This window comes from Lepisma saccharinum, chromosome 5, assembly GCF_977018435.1.
Source record: "Lepisma saccharinum chromosome 5, izLepSacc3.1, whole genome shotgun sequence".
In the NCBI taxonomy this organism is placed as follows: domain Eukaryota; kingdom Metazoa; phylum Arthropoda; class Insecta; order Zygentoma; family Lepismatidae; genus Lepisma; species Lepisma saccharinum.
The window spans coordinates 117,465-140,307 of NC_139233.1; the positions used below are offsets into that span (position 1 = coordinate 117,465).

Genomic DNA, 22,843 nt, shown 5'->3' on the forward strand with positions numbered 1-22,843 from the left:
ATAAATATGGTCGAAGAGTAATTACCATATCGGCGAGGATGAAAATTATGAAACCAAAGAAATGCTAACAGCCAGAAGTTACCTTTAGCAGAGACAAATACGAGAACTCCTCTATCAGCTGACCAAGCAAGCGGCCATACCGTAACAAATGAGTTCCGAATTCCGGCTTCGATTACAAAATTCACTGGAGGAGTCAAAGAACTTATTTTTCATCGCCAACAAAAATGTGCTGTTAGGAGGTGAGCGTGATTTATTAAAAATTCCTCGTCGTTTCAAAAAGCTGAAAAGTACAAAATTGCAGCTAATAAACTCGAACTGGATGGAACATACCAGGTACCGCAGAAGAATTTAGTCTGCAACGGCTATCCTTTAAAAGCAAGTTCGAATTTTTTGCAAACTTAGACAGTGTTTACAGTAAAACATATCTTGTTTTCTTTATGCATGAGAATTCCTGTTACAGCAAATGTAAAACTCTACATTACAGAGTGCCCCAAAATGTTTTATTTTTATTATTATTATTTATGTACAAGTGTGTTCCAAAGTATTTTGCGCAACACCATATAATAATAATAATAATTTATTGTCATTAAGCTTGTACAGCAATAGACAATATCAAGAGCAAAATACATTTATATATTATAAAATTTCAAGAAATTCTTGAGTTGAGTGCAATGGTGTAGCAACTAACCAGGCATGCAGTTTATCAAGAGGTAGCTTATTAAATAGTCTTAATCCTAGAGCTTCATAAAAACCCTATATTTTAGTCTGTTCCAATCGCAACTCACATATGGCATTATATTCTGGGGAAATGCAGCAAACAGCACAAAAATATTTAATCTTCAGAAAAAAGTATTAAGATGGAACTGTTACCGTATATTCAACCACCGGCCGAAGCAATGAAACTTTTTCAGGATAGGCTAATTTTACACAATTCCAATTTCACAGGGGAGCTTCTTTATCTGTACCTACGCATCCCGTTTAGACTTCAATTTTACAGAATATAGAGGCAGGGTAGTGGTATTGCTGTAACTGATCGTACGGAGCAGGGAAACCTGTAATAGTGGCCAAGTGTAATACTAGTGAAACTTGGCCTATATCTATATCTACAAACCAATCTAACTTAAGTATGTCTAACAATATCATCTTCATACTCTGAACATTGAGGTGTTAATTTTAGTTTTGAGAATTCTCATGGGGAAGTTAGAGCATGTTGTTATGGGACACACGCAGGTTCGAGTTCCTTGAGGAAGCAGAACAGCTTTTCTCCTGAGAATTCAGCCTGTGTATGGGACCGAGGGCCACCCACCATCGTGAGAATATTTGGGAGCTGCGAATGAGTAGAGGAACCTGGTCACGAAAACCTACAATGACGACTAGGGGTTCGTCATGCTGACCACACATCACCCCGTAACTGCTCAGATCATCTCCCATCTCGGAGTAGGATCAGGTGGGAGTGAGGCCGGCAGTCGGTAGGTAGGCCCGGCCCCTCAATGGGCTGTTGCGCTATGGGTTATATTAAAAGAACATATTTTGCGTGTATTTGTTTCATAAAGCATGAGTTGTGTAACCTTTGGCCAATGTAAGATTTGAATCCACGAGGAGACATTATTTACACATTCCCATTGCTAGTTCTGTTATCCTCTTCATCTGTTATTTTTTAACTTGCCATCAAAATTCCTAGGTTTGAATCCCAGCCTGGCCATGGCTGTTCTTTGTGAATGTTACATCATCACTCATCATTGCAGTTAGCCAAAATTAGCAGAAAAGCCATGTAAAGTAAAAACACACACACTGAGTAGAAATGCATGCATGTATCATTAAATACTTCGGTACTTTAGTATTATACGGGGACTACCTCATTTGTCTACGTTAAATTATATTCCCCTCGCAAACATGAGTCGTTTGGTTAGGTCAGGTTAGGTTCCATAAGTGGAAATTGTATTTGGCAGAATACTATTTGGAAGTAGTCCGTATAATACTAAAGTACTAATACTGCTTTCTTTCTTTGCCATAATTTTGAGGTAAGCTTGTTTATGTCATTATTTTGAAGGCATGTGCTTTCAGAATATTGGGATAAAGGAACTACATTTGATTTTGTAGGTGTATTTCAAAGGAGTGGTGCTTTCCTTCAGTTGATTGTCACATTTATCGAGGCATTCAGCTCCCGAGACGAAGTGGTGGTAATCAGCCAGCAACAACTCACCACCATACAATGGGAATGGGGAGAGAGGTACATGTAGTCCCAGAAATACATGTTAAAGTATAGGGAGAGCTCCTGTGCCCTCTTGAAGGTGCAGGAAGCACCTACACCACTGCACAGATAAAATCATTTGTTCACGTGAGTAGGAAAACAACAAAAAATGTTTGGGAATTAATTTTCATCATGACTACTATTCACTAAAACTTAGACTTAATAAGTATCTACCTAAGTCCAAAATAAGCGGTGCTTCTGAAATTTTAACACCAAAGCAGCAGTTGTTACTCATGTTTTGTAATGAAATTTCTTCTGTAATGTACACTAAAGAATTGTTTTTGTTTCAGATATTCAGTGATGTCTGATGCTTTAGTTTAGTAAGAAATAGTATTTAAAAGAAACTCATCATGAAGTTCACAGAACATCTTGGTGCTCACATTACTCCTGAATGGAGGAAGCAGTATATTAGTTATGAGGTAAGGAAATTGCCATATATGTATTTGCGTTAGCATATATCTCATGCTCTTATTGAATTTGTCACTCTTCCCTGAAAATGGAAGAAGGGGACGGTCCAGTGTAAGAAATCTCCTTGACAAATTCTGTGTTTTTAAGAAGGTGCCAAGTTCAGTTCATATCAGTTTTAATGAGCTTTTACCTTTTATGGTGTGAAATATCCGTGAAAAGTTGAAACCCTTTGCAGCCTCTTAATTTCATGCTGTTTTGTGTTTGCATAGGCATAACTTGGCGGGGCAAGAGGGGGAACTTGCACCCCCCAAAAAATCAGGTTTATTAAAATGTACAAGTTATTGGTATTTCTGTTAACCTTCTGAGACCTGAAGAGAAAAGTATTAAAGAGTAATTCATGTGATTTCACACATGTAACAGTTATTTAACAAATTATCCTGAACGATTTTTTATGGTAGCGAAGACTTTTCGATTCTGCTCCCCCCAGTTCAATTCTGCCCCCAAAAATAAGGCCCCAGGTTTGATTTGCCCCCCCCCTCGCCCCAAGTTTGATTCCACCCCAAAGTTGGGCCTCAAGTTTGATTCTACCCCCCCCCCCAAAGTTAATCTCCAAGTTAGATTCTACAACTCCAAAAACTAAGCCCCAAGTTTGATTCTCCCCCCCCCCAAAAAGTTACGTCCATGTGTGTTTGTATCCTGATTTTCATACGGGGAAGACTATGTAGATTTCATTGTACTGTTTATCTTTTAAGGCACACAATTTACAATATTGTAATGGAATGTTCTTTTGCAGGAAATGAAAGCCATGCTGTATGCAGCTGTTGAGCAAGCACCAGAATCTGAAGCTGTGGAGCCAGAGGTACTCAGGAGGTATTTTGCAAAGTTCGATGAAGAGTTTTTCCATTATTGCGATAAAGAGCTGGCAAAAATAAACACATTTTACTCAGGTTTGTTCTTGTTTAGGTGTGAGTTTATTTCAGATTCATGCTTTACAATTGACACATTCTTTCAGCCAAAAGAACATGATTAACTAAAACACAAGAAAAATGATCACATGAAGACTCATAGCATTCACGTGATGCCTCTCAGGGTATTGGGTGTTCGTTCGTTGATCAAATAAAAATCAAAGTCAAGTTTTCACTAAGAGAAAAGAAGTATATTTTACTTCTTAGCAAAAGAAATACTTATGTGCATAAAATCCAATTCAACTTGACCACTTTTTATCTTCTTCTTTTTTCTGACCCTGTCAACTGTTAGTCAATTTTAGTCATCTTTCTGAATTTTTGGCAAAATATATTTAGTTCATTTTTTAAAACTCAAAACCCGAACTTTTAAAAGTAATTCTTCTTCTTCTTTATCATCACCCTGTCAACAAAAACCTGTCGACTTTGGACATTGTTTCTGCTATTGAATTTGTATTAATGTTTTCCTTCTGAAATTTGTCACTCTAGTTCACCAGTATCATATGTGATTATATAAAAGTCATAATTCGAGCATACATTTTCTAGCATATGCAGAGAGAAGCCATATTAATGGAGGAGATAATTCTGATAGAAGGGAAGAGAGAGATATAGGAAATGACATTTTTAAACGTTGAAAACCTTTATAGTGTGATTTTTTGAATTGAGAAAATAGGACATTCAAGAAATAAATGTTGTGCATCAGGATTTTCATTACCACATTTGCAATTTTCTTGGGTTTTGATATGTATCTTTGCTAGATGAGCTGGAGTACGGAAGTGACCTGCCGTGGGAGTGTGTATAAAAAGAACCATGGGTCTTTTGTAGTAAAGTCTGCTATCCATCTATATGTATTACCCACAACCACCTTAAATTGTTCCTTGCACCATTTGTTCCATTGATCCACGAGTTTGATTTTCACTCGTGGTAATAAATCTGTATACATTACTATATTGAAACTTATGAGTTGTAAATCTCTGGCCTGTTTAGCATATAAGTCCACTCGATCATTTCGTATGTTAATATTATGTGCTTTAACATAACTGAATTGAATGTCAATGTTCCTTTTGCAATATTAAGATATGATTGATGACATAATTTGTAATAAGATGTAGATAATGCTTGTAGTACACTCAAAGAATCTGTAAGGAGAAGATTTTTTTAAAAACCTTCGGCTATTCCACATTGTAAGGCTCTGTATAGAGCATAACTTTCCGCAGTAAAAGTAGATGAATCTATAGGTAATCTAAACAGTTGATATTTTTTTTTTCTGTGGGATGTAATAGGCACATCCTACCCCTTTGTTATTCTTTGAACCATCAGTGTAAATCATTACATGCGTTTGCCATTTTCCTTTGTAAAAAGCATGTAGTCCTAGATCTTTGAAGTGGATTGAACATTGTGTATATAATGGAATATCCAGTTGATAAATCAAAGGATGTGAGAGAGTGAAAGTCTTGGATCGAAGTTCTGGAAATAAGTAATGACAGTACACAAAGAAATATGAGGTGGTATGAGGATTTATTACATCAGCTTCAGCCCATTGTTTTTGTATTTCAAACAATTTATTAAATGGATGAGGATGATTTTCTCATGATTTAAGGAGGAATTTTATTGTTAATTCAATCCGCCTGTGACTCGGAGATGTTTCTTTACTCTCCATATAAACACTTACATTGGGGCTTGTTTGTATAAGACCTAGACAAATTCTCAATGCTTTTCTTTGTAATATATCTATTTTGTCGAGAAGATTGGATTTTGCTCCCCAGTAGCTGAAAGCTACATAGTCGAAAATTGAGCGAAAGCAATTTTTATAAAAAAGAAGTAAGATTTTTGGGTGTCCACCCCATTTATCTGTTATTATGCTACAAATTATATTTAACCTAACCTATTTACTTTAAAGTAAAGACAAAAAACAATCGTAATTCCCATGGCAACAGCTCTTACAAGATATGAATATAGAGGTCAGTGATAGGTCTAAATATTAAATACCACAAGAATCACATACTAAAAAGCAGAGATTAAGCTTAATAACAATAAACATTTGTACAAGGAGATAGGTAATTATAATTAATAAATATTTGTACAAGAGGAGAGGGCATGTCACAATAAATTAATTTTATTGCAACTCTCCAAGGCAACGGGTGGCCTTCTTTCCAGCTGTTACCCACTGGATTAATTCAAGATTTTTTGTTGGGTGTCTCAAGAGTGAATGAGGTAGAGAGCATTGCTGTTTCTTCTTATGTTAATTTGTGACTTACTTGTATTATTATTTTTAGATGTCTCAGTCATATCAATATACCATAGCTTTGTTTTAAATGTATTATATGAATTTGACATTAATTGGATCAATATTGGCTGGTGTAAGCATATTGTTGCATCAGTAAAATTTAGCAAAGGTTAAGGTGGGTACTGCACCTTGCCATGAAGGCACATAGGGAAAATACAGAGGTAGGATGAACCCCAGAGCTACTTTATGCACAAGCTAAGAAAATTCTGAACGTAGATCACCCACCCCTGATCGTCAGTCAGATGCCCTACCGACTGGACCACTGCAGCTCAGTTACCCAAAAGTTTACTATAATTAGTGAGAAATTTTGTGCAAATTTCTTCACTTTAGGTAATTTCTTTATTGAATATTAAAGTGTAATTCACATGCCCTGTTCTTTTGTAGAGTAAATGTTAAAATATGCAGTTACAGTTACTTACTGGCAATTAAATTGAAAACAAGACGTATACAACCAATATCGTTCCCCTCTGGGTAGGTCTGTCATGGGGACTTAGTGTCATGAACAACATTCATCTTCATTTTCATTTCTGCTTGATGATGATATCAAATGTATATGTTGATATTGACATTGGAAAATATTGGTTGGAATTTTTTTGCCAATACTGACTGACTTTTTTCTGGTATTTTCGTTTTCAGGAGGTCCGCAAAAATGTCACTCAAATGCTTAGTCTAATTGTTGTGGAAACTATACAATATTTGAAGTTTTCATTTATTTTAAAGCAATATTGCACAAAAAACTGGATGGATGCATATGTGCTGACACACGTAATTTAAATTTTAACAAATGAACAAAACACAACAATGTCAGCATATGTAACAAATACAAATGTATATTGATTAATCTGCCCTACCCCTATAAATTTCAAGAAAAATATAATGGTGGTTTCTCTCTAATTACAGAAAAACTAGCTGAGGCAACAAGAAAATTCTCTGCATTGAAAAGCGAGCTTTACACATCTTTAGAAAATCAGCAACTTGGTAAACAGGCGAACAAAATGAGAGGAGGTCCGCTTCTGAAGAAGCCGGAGCCCGTTCGAAAGCGCCAGGAACTCAAATTGGCCTTCAGTGAATTCTATCTCAGTTTGATCCTTCTCCAAAACTACCAGAACCTAAATTTCACTGGCTTCCGTAAAATTCTTAAGAAACATGATAAGGTGTGTATATTTATTTATTTATTTATTTATTTATTTCCATAAATGAACCCAACAGGCTGATGCTCAATTATAACACCATTAAGCCTTGTTTCCATGATATGAAAAACTCAATATGCTGACCAAGCCAGAAATTTATTTTATTATAAAACATAAACTAAACGTAACGTTTCAACCTTCTAGCAAGGTCTTCTTCAGACTCTGTACCATGTACAAATGAAACAAGGTACAAAACAGGATGATATATATACACAAAAATTACTCCCCTCCAGACACAAGACTATTAGAAAGTTGTTTTCCTAGAACATTCCAGCAGGTGGCCTTCCCTGACAGGAGATTTAGCTAAACATTCCCTTTCATCTCGAAGGTGGTTGGACTCTTTATCTCAACCTCTTTTTCCTTTCTTTCTTCGTTCTTCTTCTCTCCTCTTTCTCTCTAGTCCTTTCCACTCTTTCTAACACCTTCTTCCATTCTTTGTTTATCTTCAGTCCCCCATTCCAGTTCATTGTGTCTTCTTCGACCTTCTTCTCTATTTCCTTGGCCTCCTTCCATTTTCTCACTGGTATTCTTTTCTCCCTTCCTATCTGCTTAGCCTCATCCCACTCTATGTCATGTCCTGTTTCTCTCGTGTGTTTAAATATCACATTTCTATTTCTCTTTAAGTAGTACATCATCCCTATGTTGTTTCAACCTGTCTTTCAGCCTCTTTTTCGTTTCTCCTATGTACACAATCTGACATTCTTTACATTTCACTTCGTAGATAATCCCTTCCTCTTCCTCTTCTCTGTTTTCCTTTTTCTTGTTTGCATTCTTCGCTATTCTTAAGATGCTTCACCCTCCCTTCCTGTAAGTTTTAATGCCCACTTTCCTAAGTACTTTGCATATCTTTTCTGTGGTCTTCCCCATACTCCTTATTCCAAACCACCTCTCTTTCTCTTCCTCTTCTCTCCTGCCACTTTTCTTCCTTCTTCTGTTTATGTCCAGCTATCCTCCTTCTCGTAGCCATTCTTTTCCAGCTGTTTCCATAAGCTATTTATTTTGCCTTCTTTTTCACATTCGTGCATATTTTCTTGATTCTGTCCTCCATATTCTTTATAAAATTTATTTTTGTCACCTCACTTACATCACTTCTTTTGTGGCTGAATACACCTGCTTCACACTTCTTCTGATGCCAAGCGGTTTCAATTTCTTGTCCTCTCTTCCTTTTCATCAATATATCTAGGTAGCTTATCTTGTCTTCTTCTATTTTGAGTTCCAACAATATCCCTCTTTCTTCATCTTGTATTTCTTTGGCAAATATGTCGAGCTGCCTCTTCGTTCCACAACAATCATCCACATATCTGCAAAACCCTTTTCACTATCCCATTCTCTTTTTAGCAATGTCCAAAATGTGTCCCCTCTTGATGCTTGGGAACATACTTTTCACGTCTAAGCTAAACATTGTCGTCTTCATCTCATTCAACTTAAGTCTTTTATGAGGTCCACCACTTGTTCACTGTTCTTCACTGGTCTGCTTTCTTGCTGTGTTACTGACACTTCAATAACTTTCTTTAATTTATTTTCCAATGGTTCCAAAAGCCTTTCACACTGGGCAGTCTTCCTGTCTCCTTTACGCACTTCTTGAATCCTATCCTCCTACAGTCTTGTATGACCCTTTCTCTTATAGTTTGTTCTTCTTCTGTTCTACAAATCTCCTCATATCAGTTCTCTTTTAGGTCTTCATACTTCCTCTCGTACCATTCTCTTTCCATCACCACCATGACTCCTCCTTTATCTGCCTGCTCTATCACCACATCACTTCTTGTCTTGATTTTCTTCATCCCTTCCCTTTCTTTTTGACTCAAATTATCTACTTTTCCCTGCTTTTCCATTTCTTTCTTCAGTATGGCTGCTGTTCTCTATCCTTCTAATCTTGTCTCTTTCTGAAAATACGTTAGAGAATTTCGTCTACTTACGTAAGTGAGTATGTATTCGTATGTGAACTACATTTCGGAAGCTTTACTGCTTCCTTCTTCAGGTGGTCGTATTTTAGGCTCGGAACATCAAGCCACGTTGGAGAAGTGTCATTGTGAGGATACTAGGTAAATGGTTGGGGTTAAAACACTTCATGGTGCTCAACACATACAAATTTAAAGCTACCTTTCTTAAAAACCCTTAAAACTCACGAAAAAACATGTTAAAATCACAACCACAGTGTGCTTGAGTGTCGTTGAAAGCCCTAGTTCCTTGCCAAGGTGAAGCGTGCGAGCAACTGGTGCCACGCTACGGATTTGTGGGGTACTTCCTCTCCCACAAGTGGTCCCTCCCCTTTTCTTCCGTCACCAATCCAAAGAGAATTCGTGTTTCACTTCGGCTGCTTTCTTTATCTCCGAGGTGATAAGGAAGCCTATTGGGGCACTTTTGTCATTCATATTGTCCCATTTTTTAAAAAGCTAATCCATACATCATCCACATTCGCAAGCACATTGCTTCATTAGCATATCTACGAAGTTTCAGACTGCTACTCTCATTACAGCCCGTGCTGTACCACTCTGAACACCGTCACTTTAATTATAATCACCTGGTACCTTGAAGTTTATACTTCATGTAGCGTAACATTTTCGACTGTACTTGCTCTATTTTTGTAGTCTGTATTATACTGTCAGTGTTCCATGTAACAGACCTGAATTCAAGTTTTGAATGTACTAAAGAGTAATATAATACCTTAAGGGTTTGGGTGTCTTGAAAGCCTCTGCTCGTTCTAATAATGAACCCATTAAGTTTGTAAGTGTCGCTTATTACTTGTTAATATGGTGAGTGAAAGTTAGCTTAGAGTCAAAATAGATTCCTAGGTCTTTTGCCGTTTCCAATTTTTTAAGATTGATATTATTAATTTTATATTGAAAATTTAAGATTGTTCTTTGTTTAGAATATATAACGGAATAGCATTTTGCTGCATTCAAAGAAAGACCGTTGCATAAGCACCACACACTCAATCTATTTATGTCTTATTGTAGACAAACACAGTCTTCAATACTTTTTATTCTTTGGAAGAATTTTAGGTCGTCTGCAAATAATAGTTTCCTAGAATTAATCAAGTGTTCCGATAAGTCATTGATTAATATAATAAATAGAAGCGGTCCTATGTTGGACCCTTGAGGTACTCTGGAAACGTACTAGAAATTCACTTGATATGTGGCCTTTATACAAAATATATTGTTTTCTATTCATTAAGTATGATGCCATAAGTCGAATTGCCAAGTCCAAATAGAATAAAAAAATAAAAGCTGATAAATATTTCATTCTTTCTGAGATTATTAACCAAGTGGAAACATGTAGTTACATTTCAGTAGAATTTTTGGTGTGTCATTTCTTTTTTAATGCTGAGTAATATGTCCAATTCTCAACAGATTCCTGTTCAAAGTTAGCTTTTTTTAATATCTAATAACTGTCTTCTTTGCCTTTGTTGTATTTTCTATAAACTTCATTGTAACTGTCACATTATAAACTGAATATACTTATTTTTAGGTTAAGAAATATGTAATTGTAAATTACAGTACTTTGTTGTGTTGTTCATTCACTGTGAAAATACAAAATTTGAAGGAGACTAGTGGGCAGTAAATAGACACTTCTGCAGGGGATATTTTAAAAAGCATGTCTACATATTTCCGTATTTCTAAAATTATCATCACAAATGTTAAAAATCTTAAATGACATAGCTATTATTGACATAATGTATGCAAATCGGAAATACCTAGGCAATTTGAGAGAGTTAAGAACTAATTATAGAATTATCCTTTCACTTGTAAATCAATGTACCTAATTCCATAAAGAAGGTCAAGTTGCTTCTTGTGTATTGCACCATGTCATGAAGGCTCGTAGATCCAGCCATATTGGAAGTGGTGTGATCAGCACCATGTTCTGGATACATTCCTCAGTGCCCATTGCTGGGAGGCTAGGTGAATCCAAGAGCCACTTAAGCAGCAATATTGACAGAAAAATTCCTACTAAAGTTGCCTGATGTAATAAAACCCACGTAGACCGTGTGTCAGTCAAATGCCCTATGGATGGTTCCATTATGGGCCTTCCCTGTGGCATAGTGATAATCCCATCACCTTGCAATTAAGGGATCCCCGGGTTCAATGCTTGGTGGAGGCACAGACTGGTTCGGATCCCACTTTAAACTGTAGGTCCAGTCTCGATTAGCCTTTCTGTGCATAAAGTGGACTTAAAAACCAAACTCGAACAAACAAAGGATGGCTCCATTGTGGACTTATTATTTACTGTAAACGTATAAACAGCTCATTGATTATTTTATAACAGACATTTTCATCATGAGACACGATGGAGTTGTAATAAAAACATTTGTACCATATTGTGGGTGTTTGTTTTTAACTCAACTTCATGCACAGAAAAACTAATGAGTACCTCCACCAGGTATCAAATCCAGCATTAAACTTTGATATTCTGTAACTGGAGAAAGAAATGCAAAACCAACATTTGTTCATTGCAGCTGTTAAGCGTAGATGATGGAGCGAAGTGGAGATCGGAGCATGTTGAAACGGCACACTTCTACATCAACAAGGATATTGACCGTCTGATCAGAGAAACGGAAGTGCTGGTGACCCAGGATTTGGAATGTGGAGACCGCCAGAAAGCCATGAAGCGGTTGCGAGTTCCCCCTTTGGGGGAGCAGCAGAGTCCTTGGATAACTTTCAAAGTGGGGCTGTTCTCCGGTTCCTTCATGGTGCTTCTGGTCACAGCTGTTCTTTCAAGTAAGTCTCATCAGTTGTCTAAGTGTTGGTAACAATTATGTTGTGTTACCCATTGGCTCTCTCTTTTTTGTTGGAAATTCTTTACAGGTATTGCATATAATACAGTAAAACCTCCATTTTACATTTATCAGGGAAACAAAAAGCATAAAATGTGGGAAATTGTACAATCTGATAAAGATAAAAGGTAAAGTTACCCATGCATATAGCACCATGCCATGAAGGCACATTTAGGGTATGTGGGGTAGGGCCCCACCCATTCTTGATCTTGGCCATTTTGAGGGTGATGTTATCAGCACCACACTCCGGCTGCCAGTGTTGCCTGCAGGTACCCATTGATTTGTACAATCTGGGGAAATTTTATACCATTTTGCCTCACTGGGACCCCTAAAGATTGAATGTGGCAAAATGTAAAATCAGGGAATGTCAAAATCGAAGTTTCACTGTATGTGCACGTTAGTGAGTTGAATTAACAAATGATATGTTATTCTTGCGACCATTGGAGATAGCTATTCAATTATATAATAAAATATAGTACTTTAAGTATGGCAGGTTGATCTAGCCTGATGTATCCCATCCTTGGAAGATAGCATTGGGTATTGAAGAACAAGCCATAATTCTTATGAAATTCTAGTGTAAATCACTGACAATAATGTTTGCCCCCTTCCCTACAGAGATGTTGAAAAGCACCCCCACATAAAAATCTCAATACACCATTCATTTTTTTCTTTTAATGTGTCTTAGATAAACATGTATTTGTTTGAGACTTACATTGTATCTTTTGATGTGATGTATCTACTAACTTCCATTAGGAATTAACTCAATGTCTTTTCTTTTCCAGTTATTGCTCGTGGGGAATTTGATGACTGGCGTGTTGCCGTCAGACTGTACCGAGGTCCTTTCTTGGTTATAGAATTCCTGTTTTTGATATCATTCAATGTGTATGGATGGCGTTCCTCGGGTGTGAATCACGTCCTCATATTTGAATTGGATCCACGGAACCATTTGTCCGAACAGCATATAATGGAGTTTGCAGCAATATTTGGTGTTATCTGGACTCTGAGCCTGCTGAGTTTTATATATAGTTCGAGTCTTGGTATCCACCCATATATAAATCCCCTCATTCTGTTTCTCCTTATGGTTGTGTTTCTCTGCAACCCCACGAGGACTTTCCGACATGAAGCAAGGTTTTGGGCTGTTCGAGTTTTAGTAAGTTCTGTACTGTTATTTTACTTTACATTTTAGCCACTTTTAACTAATTGCGGTGGCTCAGTCGGTAACGCGTCTGACTACCATGCTAAAGGTCCCGGGTTCGATCCCCGGCCGGTTCAAATCCGGGAACTTTTCTAACGATGGAAGCGGCCCCGACACCCACCCAGTGTCGAATAACATGGGTACCTGGGGAAACCTGGGGGGTAAAGGCAGTCAGGGGCATGGTGCTGATCACATCACCCCCACTCACGACCGGATCAAGAAAGTGTGGGGCGTTACCCCCACACCCCCTATACGCCTTCATGGCGTGATGCTAAGCACAGGGGAACACTTTACTTTCTTTTTTACTTTACTGCAGTGATGATATGATGAAATTGATGATGGGACACTCACAAAGAACACCTGTGGCAGGATTTGGAGCAGGGACTCCTAACATCATAACATGCTATGCCAACCACTATGCCGTGAAGGCTGGCATCAGGGTCTTCCTCAGATCAGAACCAAACTGAAAAAATAATAATTTGGTTCTGAGTCTAAGGAAGATATAGTGTTGAAATGTCACATGTCAAGTTTTTAATGTATGTGTGTGTGTGTGTGTGTACTGAAATGTAGACTGCCTTAGTCAGCAAATTTACTGTTTTTTCCATCATTGGAGCAAGGCTTAATCATGTTACCATAGTGAAGGAGGTTAATAAAGACATTCATATTCTTCAAGGCACATTAAAAACTGTTTATAGGAACAGTTAAATATTAGTATTGGTTATTATTATATCCATAATTTATCAATATTGGCAAAATATTCATACCTATTTTTGTATTTTTTCTTAACTTTGAAATGAGATATAATTGCTAGAACAGAATGAACATTTTTTTTTCCAATGTGACAAAACATGTTTTAACTTTTACAGGGCCGAGTTCTGCTAGCGCCATTTTTCTATGTGGGATTTGCAGATTTCTGGGTGGCAGATCAATTGAATAGCATGGTGCCTGCCATCCAGGACTTCCATTTCTTGATTTGCTTCTACATTGTTAACGCTGGGAATTTAGATACAGCTGGAGGTGTGTTGTCATTGTTGTTGCATGCTTTTTGTGGAATTGGGTCACAATTCTGATTGTGGAATGACTTTTACAAGTTGTACATGAGTGACAATCAAGAATATTTTAGTAAAACACCACACAAGACAAACAGCATGATAAGGAACATGTTAAACATAATATGAAACATGTAGACACCTGGCAACTCTGGACAACTGCAGTGACATCTTCCTGCAGACACAAATTGCATTGGAGATGCTGACTCTTCTCCCTTGCCGTCTCTTGACCAGTCCAGAGGAGATTCCAAAGTGAACTCAAAACCTTGGACAGATTTTTATTTTTTCCTTATCATGCTGTTTATTTGTTTTGTGTGGCTTTTACTAAAAAAAATGTACAGGAGTTTAAGCACTGAGGAAAGTGATTATGGAAGTAATTTTGAAATTCAGAAAAACTAGTTTGTGTATTTTAAACATGCAGAAACTAATAATTTGTGAGTCATAAGTAGATGTCGGATTTTTAGGTTCTAAAAAATGCTTTTAGGTTCCTAAAATAGGCTGTAAAATTCCTAAAATAGGTTCTAAAAATCTTAAATTAGGTTCTAAAAATCTTAAATTAGGTTCTAAAAATCTTAAATTATTTCCTGCACAATGCCAGGGTGACTATTCCCTGGGAATTCCTTGAGTTCCGGAAAACGTTACTTTGCAAGCCGTGAATGCCACAAAGCACCGAACTTACACAAAAGTGAGCAAGGTCACATGGATCAGAAGTTTGCACTTTGGATTTTGGACTGTGCAGGTAACAGTGGCACCAGGCATTTTGCTTTGTTTAGAGCTTTGAAAGAACAGCATTGACTTGGAGGGAGGGAAATCGACAGAAAGTATGTTTTCAAGACATTAATATTTTCGGTACCAAACTAATCAAATACCTTTGTGACATACAAAAATCCTGAAAAAAAAATAGGTCCATAAACCTCCTAAAATAGGTTCTAACAAGCAAAATATGTTATTTGAGGCTCTATAAAACTTCACCAGTTGTTCTGTATTTTAATAAAACACTGACGTAACTTTTGGCCGCGGTGGCTCAGTCGGTAACGCGTCTGACTACCATGCTAAAGGTCCCGGGTTCGATCCCCGGCCGGTTCAAATCCGGGAACTTTTCTAACGTTGGAAGCGGCCCCGGTGCCCACCCAGTGTCGAATAAGATGGGTACCTGGGGGAAACCCTGGGGGATAAAGGTGGTCAGGGGCATGATGCTGATCACATCACCCCCACTCACAACCGGATCAAGAAAGTGTGGGGCGTTACCCCCACACCCCCTATATGCCTTCATGGCTTGGTGCTATGCACAGGGAAGCACTTTACCTTTTTTACTTTTTTTTAACTTGTTATATCTTATTTACCTGCAAAGGAAAAAATAGGCTAGGAACCAAAATTCTGAGGTCAAGTCATAAGTCTCAGCTTATGTTTGAGGTATTCTTTTTCCCATGGAAAACATTGCGTGAGATGAAAAACATGCTGAATGAAATACTAAGGCAATCAAGCCTAACAATCCTAACCTACTCACATTGTACAAATAGTGATGCTGTAGGCACATGGGAGCACAATTATAATCCTAAGGCACCAAACTCAATCTGCCTAACCTAGTCAACATAATATAAATATGGAATGAAAAAATTGTATTGTAAAACAAAATCTGTAAGTAATCAGAAAACTTGTTAAGTGTGTGTCATAGAGATCAATTCATGTTTTAAACACTTGATGAAAGTACACAATCAGAACTTAGGCCTGCAATTACATTGCATTACAGCAGGGCGTCTCAGTTCCTTCCCTAATTCTCATTTAATGTGCTGATTGCTGCTTCTAGTTGTGTGCATGCAAATTTCATGTCTTTCAAACTGACATTAACTTCTTTAAGTCATTTTTATTGGGTTTTGAATGTTGTGTCTGATTTACATTCATGGAAAAAAGTACTTCCCCCATAGAGACTTAATACCAGTAGTCTTATGGGGGAGGTATTTCTTTCCAAACTGTACATGGATTTCTAACCCGAAATTAGCATCCCACCTCAAAGAATTCGTTTACAGTGTTTTTGTGGTTTGCTTACTGTGGTGTATTATCAGCGTGTAAATTAAACTATTTGCTTTGCTGGATTCAGGTGTCAACAGGAAATGCATTTGCAAGAAAATCCACTCTTTCGAGGGGTAATACATGCTTATTATTATTAACACTAAAAAAACATTAACAAAATAATAAGATTCACAAAATTATTCATTTCCTGGCATTCATCACAGGCTATTCTGATTTTTTTTTTTTCACAAATTGTTATTGTGTTGGTCATTCTAGAAAAAATCAACTGTTTTTATATACAATATTTCAATCCCTGGCTGAGCCAAAATCTTAACTTAACTTCTTGGTAACTTGTAGGAAAAAGTTTCTTAGGCATTTGTCTCGTTGTCAGATAAGAATGATATAGCTTAAACCTTTTTACCACTGCATTTGAAAAATTGAAATTGCCTCCCGCAGTGTACTAAGATGTACATGTTTGTTTCTTGACCCTTCTTCACAAAATGGTAAAAGTTGAAACAAATACCCATGAATAGAGGCACATATTTTTGGTAAATAAAAAGCACAATTTTGGTACAAAAACAAAGTCAATGTGAGGTTCAAAAGCGGTAAATAAAATTAAATTTCAATGTTATAGTGGTGAAAAATTGGATCAAAAGCGATATATAAGATGACATTTTGGTTTTAAAATTGTAACTATAATCCTAAATTTGATTTAAAAACTGCACTTATTACACAAAAGTGTTGTGTCAGTAAATAAACTAAATTTCATGTTTAAGAGTCTATTTTGCATTTTGCAGTTCATTTCACATCATTTTGTGACAAAACAGGGTAGAAAAATGCACCTCACACCTTTCAGAAACATGAAAATTTAACATTACAATGTGTTATTTCACATTTTGTGTTTTCGTCTAAAACGAAATATGCATGCCTCTACCCATGAAACATCACCAGAGTTTTCATACGCAGTGTTTGTAATTTAATGAAAACAGTGCAAGCTGTTAGATGGCATCTTGAATTTAATCTGTTGAATCTAAATAAATCAGGTTGGCAGGAACATGGAGGAACATAATATTCTACAAAACTTACTTATTCCCCTCTCCCTCCTAAAAATTCAATTGTCAGTCAATGTCACTGCATTTGTAGTACCTCAGGCACATAGTGTGATCCTTAGATATGAGTGTGATGATGGAGGAAAGGAAATAAAGAAGCTATCGATGAAATATGGCCTCCATCGCAATAAAAATTTCCTTATGCCAAAGGAAATTCAACTCCAATTACTATTTCTTATAAATATATCAGTAAGTGCATCGGTATTGGTTCAGATCTATAATGTATGCATATACAAATTATGTATAGTTTACTTTCGTGTTTCTTTCGTAGATGCGAGCCAATGTGTGGAGAAGAATAAGACACTAAGGTCGATTGTTGGCAGCTTGCCTGCGTGGTTTAGATTTGCTCAATGCCTCCGGAGATACCGAGACACCAAAGAAGCTTTCCCTCACCTTGTCAATGCCGGGAAGTACTCCACAACATTTTGGGTGATGTTGTTCTCTATTTTGACAAGTACTTACAAAGGTAATTGTCACTTATTCAAGCACTGTAATACTTTTACAAATAAGTTTTATTGGCAACACTGTATTCAGTGCTCACATTGAACTTGTTTACCATTCTAGAGTATTGATTCCAAAGATAATGCAACTTTTTTTTTTTCTGACTTTACAAGTGTAACCCTTGAGTAAGAATTTGATGATTAACAACTAGATTATTGACACTATGTTATTCAGGATTTTGATTTTGAAGAATATATGTCCAAGCAAATTATTTCCTTTTCGTTGTAAGTTGCAGGAAATGCTTGTAAGATTCATCTGTATTGTATTGTATGATGGAATCTCGATTTTATGTTTTTCATGGGATCAAGCTGAACAAACTTAAAATGCGGGAAATGTAAAATCGAATAAAATTTTACATTTTGCTATGTTGGGATCACCAAGATTGAATGTATACTGCAGGAAAATGTAAAATCAGGTTCCACTGTACTTACTTTTCATGCATTGCTTTAAAAACTTCACATCTTTTAGATGATTATGAAGATTCGACGCAAAATCCATTCTTCTACCTCTGGATCTTAGCTTCGGTAGTTAGTACAATTTATGCTTACACGTGGGATATAAAAATGGATTGGGGCCTTTTCGATAAAAAGGCTGGAGATAATAAGTTCCTGAGGGAGGAAATCGTATATTCTTCGGTGGTAAGTAAATTTTTGTCTTATATTTTAATGAATCTGTGTGTGTGTGTGTGTGTGGTATGTATCAGTTACTCAGTATATATGGAAAATACTAAAAAATAATAATTATGAAGCATTTAGCGACAGTGAACAAAAATAGTCATTCCAGGAAGGCATCTTAAGAAGAGCTAATACATACATCTTGAATGTAGTTCATTTTTCCTTTACAAGGTCTTCAGAGCTTGATCTTCAATCTCCTGGCCAGAGGTTCTGGGTTTGAGTCTCATCCTAAACTTGGATGTTCCTTTCTGATTGTCACTCATCATTTTCATCTATTTGTTCATATCCTCCCAATTAACCTAAAAAAACAACAGAAAATGATGTAAAATTGAATGAAATACAAGGGCTGTTCAAACAGAAACCAAACTTTTACAAAATTGATAAAATGGTAACATTCACCAACTTTTTGGACCTGTCTCCTCCTACTGTGCACGCACCGTTCCCAGTGTTTCTTCCAGTCCTGGAGTGCCTGCTGGAACTCCAGTTTTGGAATGGCCTGTAGGTGCCTTAGCAAATTCTCCTTGATTGTCTGGAATCTGTAACCTTTGAGGGTTGGTTTCAACTTGGGGAAGAGGAAGAAGTCTGCTGGTGCCAAATCAGGAGAGTAGGCTGGTTGTGGGACAATAGGTGTCTGATGCTTTGCCAAAAACTCACCGACAACGAGTGAAGAGCACTCAACACACCTGCACTCAATGTGATCTACAGCTTTGAAACTTGGCCAAGTTAATGACTAAGGTCACCGTTAGGCACCACCACTGTCGGTTCTCTTCAACAAGTTTACATACAAACTGTACAAAAGGAGTTCAGTTTCTTTTTGAGCAAGCCTTGTTGTAATACAAATACAAATGAGTGTGATTTAACCTAAAGAACTAGGAAATTTCCATTAAAACAGCCAAATTCAAGCAACAAACTAATATTTATCATTCCTTTTCCAGTGGTATTACTACTTTGCAATTGCGGAGGATTTTTTACTAAGGTTTGGCTGGGCGGTGTCACTATCACTGACAGAGATGGGATACATTCATGCAGAATTGATGGTGACCATTTTGTCTGTGCTCGAAGTTACCAGGTAAGATGTTGCTTCTTAATTTTTCCACCTGGGGGTTTATGAAATCTTAATATGATGTGGGGGATCAGAAGAAAGAAATTATTTAGCAGGGTATCTCATTCATCAGTTAATAGTAATTATATGCTGATAACGACGTATAAGTTTTCCAAGCATACTTTCCCGAATAGCCAATTTTTCTAAAAAATGTATTTTGTGGCCAAAATATAATTACAAACCTGAACAGTTAAAATGTTTGAAGTTGTACTGAGCCAATATCAACCCTTTAGAGAATCAGTATGAAAATTCTTTCTATTGTCAATCATTGTGCCGACATCAATGAAAAGATCAATTCAACATTTGCACTGTGGTAAGTGTTAACCTCCTGCTGCTTGATTTTCTGTTTGTGACATTTTAGTCCTACATCCAGTATTTTTTAATGGAAATGTCTGTAGAGCAATAAATTCTCTGGATTTTCTGTTTGTACAGTATACTGAATTTACATTGTTATATACCTGTACTGGGATTTGATAAAATTGGATATTTAGAAATCGAAAATTGTATTGAGTTGTGGTTGCAATGTGTTCACTTTGTTTCTTAAGAATTACATTCTTAATTTTCAACTCTACACCTAAGTAGGGGGCGATTAAATAAATGTTAAAAATGGGGAACAAAAGGTCAAGAATTTTGGATTTGTTTTTTTGGTAGGCACCCTGTTAACACATCCTGATGATCTCCACCTTGTAATCAAGGGGTCCCAGGTTTGATACCTGGTGGAGGCACATAGTGGTTCGGATCCCACTTTAAACCGTAGGTCCAATCCCGATTAGCCTTACTGTGCATAAAGTGGACTTAAAACCCCAACTCAACCAACCAACCAACATCCTGATGAAGACTAATGTTTATTAACTGAAATGTTGAGATTCTATTAAAACAATACCACAGTATGGTGCTAGTGTTTTTCTTGTCACTTAGCAATGGACATTGGCCGGACCCTGTGGCTGAGTGGTTAGCACATCATGCTGTGACACCGGGGGTCCCAGGTTCGAATCCCGCTCGGGCTTGGTTGTTTGTGAATGTCCATTCATCAATTTCATCCCTCATCCCCATCTTCGCAAATTAGCCAAGAGGCACAAAACGTGAAGTAAAAGTGAAATCAAGCAATGGACATTTGTCAAAAATTCAAAATAAATTATATATCTTAATATCTCTGTAACTACTTCTGCAGGCGATTCGTGTGGAACTACTTCCGGCTTGAAAATGAACACCTTAACAACTGTGGAAAGTTCCGTGCCGTGAGGGATATTTCCGTTGCGCCCATGGATACGTCGGATCAAGTGCAGATCGTGAGAATGATGGACGATGAAGACGGAGTGGTAAATCGCAAGAGGAGAAACCGACACAAGGCAAAGGAGCACACTCGTTTGCTTCTGGAAATGGATTCTGCCGATAGCCCAAATAAATAAGTCTTCAATGTGAAAGACTTGGAAAAGCCTTATCAAAGGAATTGCATTTTATGTACACATTGATTGTCTTAAGTTTTGCTTGTATACTGTGCATATTTCTTTTATGGAGTATTTTAAAAGTATTAATCAGGCTTAATTTGTATTATAAAGTTTACTTGTTTCTACCATTTGTACATGCAGCTTTACACACACTTCTTACCCAATATTGTTTACACAAAGATTGTAAGTTATATTTTTTCTGTGAATGTCCATTGCATGTTTTATTTATGTGTTGTTTTTTTCAAGTATGTGTTTTGTATTTATTTTTTCACACTCTGAGAACACAACAGCTCATCTCAACAGAATTACAAATAAGGTGTAGATGAGATGTGTTGGTAAGAGCTACAGTGAGATTATAATTATGTGGTATTTGATATCAACTCCAGGCTGTGATTGAATAAGAACTCATTGTTGCTATAGACAGCTGGTATTACTGCCACTATTGGTTGAAAGTGTTTGAATGGCAGTGGCATATGCAAGGAGGGTTACAGGGTTTAAACCCCATCTCCTTGAACTTGTGAAATATTATTAAAAATGCTGTGGAAAAAAAAATGGGGAATTTATCACAGTCAAAGATCTGGAACAATACTATTACTACTACTACTACTACTACTACTACTACTACTACTAATAATAATAATAATAATAATAATTTGAATTATTATTTCCATGCAGCACGGAGAAAAGCACATCATTCCAAACACACGCTTCTTTCAGAGTTAATGCCTTGAAAATTAACACGAATTCTTGAAAATAAAATACGAGGCCAACTATGATTTAAAAGAGAGAAAAGTTGTTTTGTACCTCGGTTGCAACAATGTTCAATACACTGGCGTACTCAGGATTTTTTTTGGGGGGGATGGGCTAGAATAGTAAATGTGGATAGCACATGGCTTCATTTTGAAGGGCAGGATGCATAATAAAATATTTCGTATTTTTGGAGCTTTACAGTATATTAAAATTGTATTCAAAGACAAAAATTGTAATCGGGACTCACTTGAAAAGAGGGTTTGCATTTACACATTTTGATTTTTTAAAGTTCTTAACGGATTTTTATTTGAAAATTCTGATTTTCTCAAAATTTTGGTAGGGGCTGTAACCCCATCAGCCACCCCTCTACGTACGCCAGTGTTCAATGAACATGCATTTTTTTGTGTGAACAATGAGAATTAACTAAAGTAAGTTCTTGGTTCGTAAGCGGCTAATGTATAGGCAAAGACTAGGCAGACCAGAATACAGTCACCAGTCTGCCTTCCCATTGTTTACCACGGCATGTTTGAATGTCTCTCTTTAAAATATCTCACCTTGTAAACTAGACAATTATTCAAACGACAATAAGCTTAACTATTGTAAAATGTTTTGTTGGTAAGAACATCCAGATGTCAATTATCGGGGGCATTTATGCGGGGAAGAAGCCGGAAAAATCCCAACCAATTCTGGGAATCGAACCCAGATCTCCTGCGTGGTTATCAGACGCTCTACCGACCAGACCACCGCAGCTTCTTGGATGAGTTCTATACTTTGATTATTAAATTTTTTTTAAATATATTTTCTTGTTTTTATGGATTTTCTTGACACTTAAAATGTCTCACCTCGTTGTCCAGATAATTCTTTCGTAAGAAAGAAACAAAAAATGCTCCCAGAATTTGATAAAAATCGAATGACTAAACTCTGGTGCAACCTATCTTGACAGTGACGTAGTACCAGCATTGCAAACTTCCATCGTTGATACTTTCACTGTCTGCACTAAGAAAAAAGACAAACAATGGAAAGAATTTCAATAGTTTGAAATGCAAGGGAAGGAAGTCCAACATGTCGCAATGCGAGGTTTCTTTTAGAATGGAATCATGTAAAATAAAGAGCAATTAAAACGAGCACGATGTATA

The 22,843-nt window shown here is 36.8% G+C and overlaps 2 protein-coding genes across 5 annotated transcripts in view; one reads left to right on the forward strand and one right to left on the reverse strand.

Annotated features, from left to right (window-relative positions):
* The window catches only part of Atac1 (Ada2a-containing complex component 1), a 71,630-nt gene extending 71,477 nt beyond the window's left edge, over positions 1-153 (reverse strand). For both annotated transcript variants that reach the window (XM_083121947.1, XM_083121944.1), the window contains exon 1: positions 83-153. The gene's annotated coding sequence lies outside the window, so the exon portion shown is untranslated. The remainder of the gene's footprint in view (positions 1-82) is intronic.
* On the forward strand, positions 145-22,612 carry LOC145987585 (solute carrier family 53 member 1-like). 3 transcript variants are annotated; one of them, XM_083121934.1, is made up of 11 exons: positions 145-333; positions 2,542-2,670; positions 3,453-3,606; positions 6,809-7,062; positions 11,552-11,813; positions 12,652-13,019; positions 13,931-14,081; positions 17,504-17,698; positions 18,202-18,371; positions 19,343-19,476; positions 20,681-22,612. In XM_083121934.1, the coding sequence occupies exons 2-11, from the start codon at positions 2,602-2,604 to the stop codon at positions 20,916-20,918; spliced, it is 1,995 nt and encodes a 664-aa protein (XP_082978060.1). In that variant the 5' UTR covers positions 145-333; positions 2,542-2,601; the 3' UTR covers positions 20,919-22,612. The 3 variants fall into 3 exon arrangements, with proteins under 3 accessions (XP_082978060.1, XP_082978059.1, XP_082978063.1); XM_083121933.1 differs by having other exon boundaries at positions 145-239; XM_083121937.1 differs by lacking the exons at positions 145-333; positions 2,542-2,670 and having other exon boundaries at positions 3,457-3,518.
* Positions 22,613-22,843: the final 231 nt, after the last annotated feature.

Excerpts from the sequence above, each read along its gene's own strand:
- LOC145987585 (XM_083121934.1), top strand. The coding sequence starts at position 2,602 with ATGAAGTTCACAGAACATCTTGGTGCTCACATTACTCCTGAATGGAGG. Across the intron at positions 11,814-12,651 it reads GGTCACAGCTGTTCTTTCAA|TTATTGCTCGTGGGGAATTT; the intron begins GTAAGTCTCATC and ends TTTCTTTTCCAG. Across the intron at positions 17,699-18,201 it reads TTTGACAAGTACTTACAAAG|ATGATTATGAAGATTCGACG; the intron begins GTAATTGTCACT and ends CACATCTTTTAG.